Genomic DNA, 4,357 nt, shown 5'->3' with positions numbered 1-4,357 from the left:
TCTGGATGTAACTTCTGGGCCACCAGCATCCTGTCCAAGCTGTCCATAAAAGCCAGTGGTCATGTCAACAATGGGGAGCAGGCAGGGGGAGGCAGCGTGAAGGAGGAGCCCAGTGATGTGATGGTATCTGCGGGGGAGGGCTGCGCCCTGGGGAGCTCCAGCTGGGGCTGTGAGAACGAGCCTCCGAGCGTTCCGGGGCCGGTGTTCGTCTGGAACGAGCCGGCTCCCGGGGCGGCGGCAGGCGGGCCGGTGGCGGTGAAGCGGGAAAATCAGAAGGCGGAGCCGGGGAGCGGGCGGAGGAAAAAACAGATCACACGGCGGTTCGTCTACAACATCCCACCGGAGTCAGAGGAAGGGTTTGACGAGGGGATGTTCGTCCAGCCCTCAGCCTCCTACCCCAGGGAGGACTTCTCCTTCCTCTCTGAGAATGCCGGTACGTCACCTCACACTCACACCAGCAGATCTTTAGGTAGCTAATGGTCAGACCAACAGTTCAATACAATACAACTTTATTGTTCAACTGCACTGCACTCAATCCCCCCATAGACAACACATAAACAACCAACAGTTCTTTAGATGACAAAACAGCAGGCCTGTTTTAGTGAATGTGTACGTCCTAGCATTTTGTCTCTAGTTCCTAGACTGACATGGTATGACGACCATGCCTCTAGTCATGGCATTTAGAGTTTGTAGAAGTCTGAGTTAGTTCAGAGTTCAGCTCTGTTCCACAGTCATAGAGAGAGTACAGTAGCTATCTAACTGGTCTAACACTGACTGGACATGGCAGCCAGCTAGGCCTAGTCAGCCTCTCTCAGCTATGGATGGCAGAGAGAGTGACTAGAGAGAGTGACAATACCCAGAGCAGTTCAGAAACTAGTTGAAATAATTTCAAATACTTTATCTGTGCTCAATTGAGCTTGCCTGGTTTAATGGACCAAAATAATAATCCTAAAACTGCAAAACCCGCCCATCTGGCACTTCAGGCAGGCTTGAGATAATGTTCAAAGGGTTTGAAAGATTTCAAATAGTATTTGAACCCAGGTCTGATCCGAAGTGAATGCATTCATATATGATTATGGACAGCGTTTTTAAGCCGGCCCACTTCTCTTCTCGCCCTGCCGCCCCATACCACAGAAACCCTGGGTAATCTCTAAATCTATGAGCCTGTCGCACACACAGCACACACAGCACACACACACACACACACACACACACACACACACACACACACACACACACACACACACACACACACACACACACACACAGAGCTCTGCCCCATTAAGCAGTGTGCTGTATGGAATGATATGATGTATTAAGTGGGAGGGGGTTCACTTCTAATGCAGGGGAAACATTCTTCCTTTGGGCTTCTTTAAACACAACTGATCTGAGCTCATGTTCCTGAACCACTTTAATGTAGAGAGGGGTGTTCCAGTAATGTGTGTCTCATCATTAATGCAACAACATCATTCCCTAATTTGGCACTTCGACATCTCCCGTTCTCCCGGCTGAGCTCTGTAGTAGTGTGTATCACTATGAGGAGAAGCTGCTGTTTAGCATGGCTGAGCTCTGTAGTAGTGTGGTATCGACTAATGACGGAAAGGCTGCTGTTAGAGGCTGAAGTCTGTAGTAGGTGGTGTATCCACTATGAGAGAAGACTGCTGTTATTAGACATTGGCTTGAAGCTCTGTATGTAGTGTGTGAATCTACTATGAGGAAGCCAGCTGGCTGTGTTAGCATGGGCTGAGCTCTGTAGTAGTGGTCCTAAGATGCGGAGTTGGGCTACCGAGAGCGCGTATCCATCTAACGTAGGAGAAGCTGCTGTTTTAGCGGTGGCTTGAGCCATGTAGTAGTGGTGTATCCACTAGGAGGAGAAGCTGCTGTTTAGCGTGGCTGAGCCTCTGGTATCTGGTGTATCAACTATGAGAGCGAGAAGCGTGCTGATTTTAGCATGGTCGAGCTCTGTAGTAAGGTGTGTATACACTATGAGGAGAAGCTGCTGTTTAGCGGGCTGAGCTCTGTCAGTAGTTCGTGTATCACCTATGTAGGAGAAACGCTGCTGTTTACGTGCTAGAGCTCTGTAGTAGTGTAGTACACTATGTACGGAGAGACTGCTGTTCTTACATGGCTGAGCTCTGTAGTCAGTGTGTTAATCACTATGAGGAGAAGCTGCTGTTAGCATGCTGAGCTCATGTAGTAGTGTGTGACGACTATGAGGAGAAGCTGCTGTTTAGCATGGCATGAGGCTTGGTCAGGTAGTGTGTATACTATGAGGAGAAGCTCTTTTACGCGTGGCTTGAGCTTGTAGTAGTGTGTATCACTATGAGGATGAAGCTGCTGTTTAGGCGTGGCTGAGCTCTGTAGTAAGTGTGTACTACTATGAGAAGACAGCCTGCTGTTTAGCAGTGCGCGGAGCTCTGTAGTACGTGTGGTTATCACTATGAGGAGAAGCTTTGTGTTAGCGTGGCCTGAGCTCTGTTTAGTATCGTGTACATGAGTGAGGAGAAGCTGCTGTTGTAGCCGTGGCTGACGCTCTGTAGTAGTGTGTTATCACTATGAGGAGAAGCTGCTGTTTAGCATGGCTGAGCTCTGTAGTAGTGTGTATTACTATGAGGAGAAGCTGCTGTTTAGCATGGCTGAGCACTGTAGAGGCCTGGATCGTGTTCATTAGGGCACAGCGTTTTAAAACGTTTTGCAACAGGCAATGAAAATGATCATTTCCTATTGAACAGGTCTCAATTGTCTCTCCCTGTTCCAGTCTGTTCTCTTATGCTTGGTGCCGGAAAAACAGGAGCTATGCTTTAGGTGAACCACGGGCAATCACACCTCCACACCCCCTGCTTTACTATAGCAGAGCTGCTGGATTCATGGCTATAAATTCTTGGTTCCTCTCCAAACAAGGCTGTTGGATTGTTTAAAAGGGCTTGGTTTCTGCCTCTTTATACGAACACACAATAAATAACTCCCCTCAATCCCTCTGAGGTGCAAAACTTCTAAGGTCTGACCCTCTCTCCCTCCCTAATCCCCCCTAATGCACTGGGGCTGTCCTAGCCATTCCAAATATTGACCCAGGCAGGCTGGCTGGCAGGCAYGATAGAGAATGGGACCGGTGGTCAGGTTCTTAACAATAGGTTCTGAGGGCTCTGAGGGCCAGGCCCAGAGATAGGATCACTGAACAGGCTTAATTAGCCCTAAATGAGGGGCTGAGGGCTCTATCCTGTGATTCACATATTAATCCACAGCCCAGTGGGAGAGGCTGCTGAACACGCTCTCCTGGCTAGAAGAAGTGGACCTACATACAGTAGCAGACAGAACACAGGCAGCACCAGGGTCGTGTTCGTCTGGGATTAGGCACCAGGGTCGTGTTCATCTGGGATTAGGCACTAAAATCGTGTTCGTCTGGGATTAGGCACTAAAGTCGTATTCATGTGGGATTAGGCACTAAGGTCGTATTCATGTGGGATTAGGCACTAAGGTTGTGTTCATGTGGGATTAGGCACTAAGGTTGTGTTCATGTGGGATTAGGCACTAAGGTTGTGTTCATGTGGGATTAGGCACTAGAACGGTCGTGTTCATGCTGGGATAGGCACCAGGATCGTGGTGTCATTAGGATAGGCACGCGCAGGGTCCGGTTCAAATTGCTGGAATTCTTAGGCACCAGCGGCGTGTTCATCCCGTCTGGAATTGAGGCACCAAGACGGAATAGACGAAGGTAGTACTGAAAACAGGAGATAAGTTTATGCTCCCTGTTTATCTCCCTGTTTAGGGCAACCAAAGCGCTAACTTTTCAAGGATGGAGAAACCTCCATTTGTGTTGTTCTCCAATTTATTGGTTTTTAGCCAACTGGGTGTTGACCTGGACAAGTCGTGCCCAGCGAACCAGAAACTCGGAGCCGTAGGTGGGACAGGCCTGATGTTTGATGACAACCGCGAAGGGTTAGTTGTCGGCTCCACGCTCGTGCCCCACGCCCGGCCGGCCCTCACAAAAACTTTCAGGACCCTCCTTAGGATGATCAATTGGATGCTTGATTGCTATCTCTCGCCTCCTTCGTTCACAGAACGGCAACTTCGGTGCGACTTGTTTTCCAAACATAGCCTTGCCGCTGACACAGTAGAGTCCCACGCCAAAGGTGGCAAGATTCTCTGGAAGAAAATGCGTAAGCACCTGGTTGGTGATTCTCTGGCCTGGGATAATTAATTTGTGTTAGTACCCATTTGTTCTCTCCAACATAACCTTCATAAGCTCAAGCTGGCCAGTGCGCATGATATATGTCAGTGACTACTTAACTGGTTCGAATATTACTTGAACGTGCAAGTATTCAACAACAACTTCTTTATGATCAATACGTACAGCAAA

At 48.8% G+C, this 4,357-nt stretch overlaps 1 protein-coding gene across 1 annotated transcript in view; it reads left to right on the top strand.

Annotated features, from left to right (window-relative positions):
* LOC111955761 (zinc finger and BTB domain-containing protein 10-like) overlaps positions 1 to 4,357 on the top strand; it is a 20,341-nt gene that overhangs the window by 8,413 nt on the left and 7,571 nt on the right. Inside the window, exon 2 of the mRNA XM_070436392.1 lies at positions 6 to 433. Coding sequence (XP_070292493.1) covers positions 6 to 433 — 428 coding nt within the window. The remainder of the gene's footprint in view (positions 1 to 5; positions 434 to 4,357) is intronic.

The sequence above is a fragment of the Salvelinus sp. IW2-2015 genome, linkage group LG31 (assembly GCF_002910315.2).
Source record: "Salvelinus sp. IW2-2015 linkage group LG31, ASM291031v2, whole genome shotgun sequence".
NCBI lineage: Eukaryota > Metazoa > Chordata > Actinopteri > Salmoniformes > Salmonidae > Salvelinus > Salvelinus sp. IW2-2015.
The sequence above is the reverse complement of the archived record's forward strand: the minus strand, read 5'-3'. Positions and strand labels throughout refer to the sequence as shown.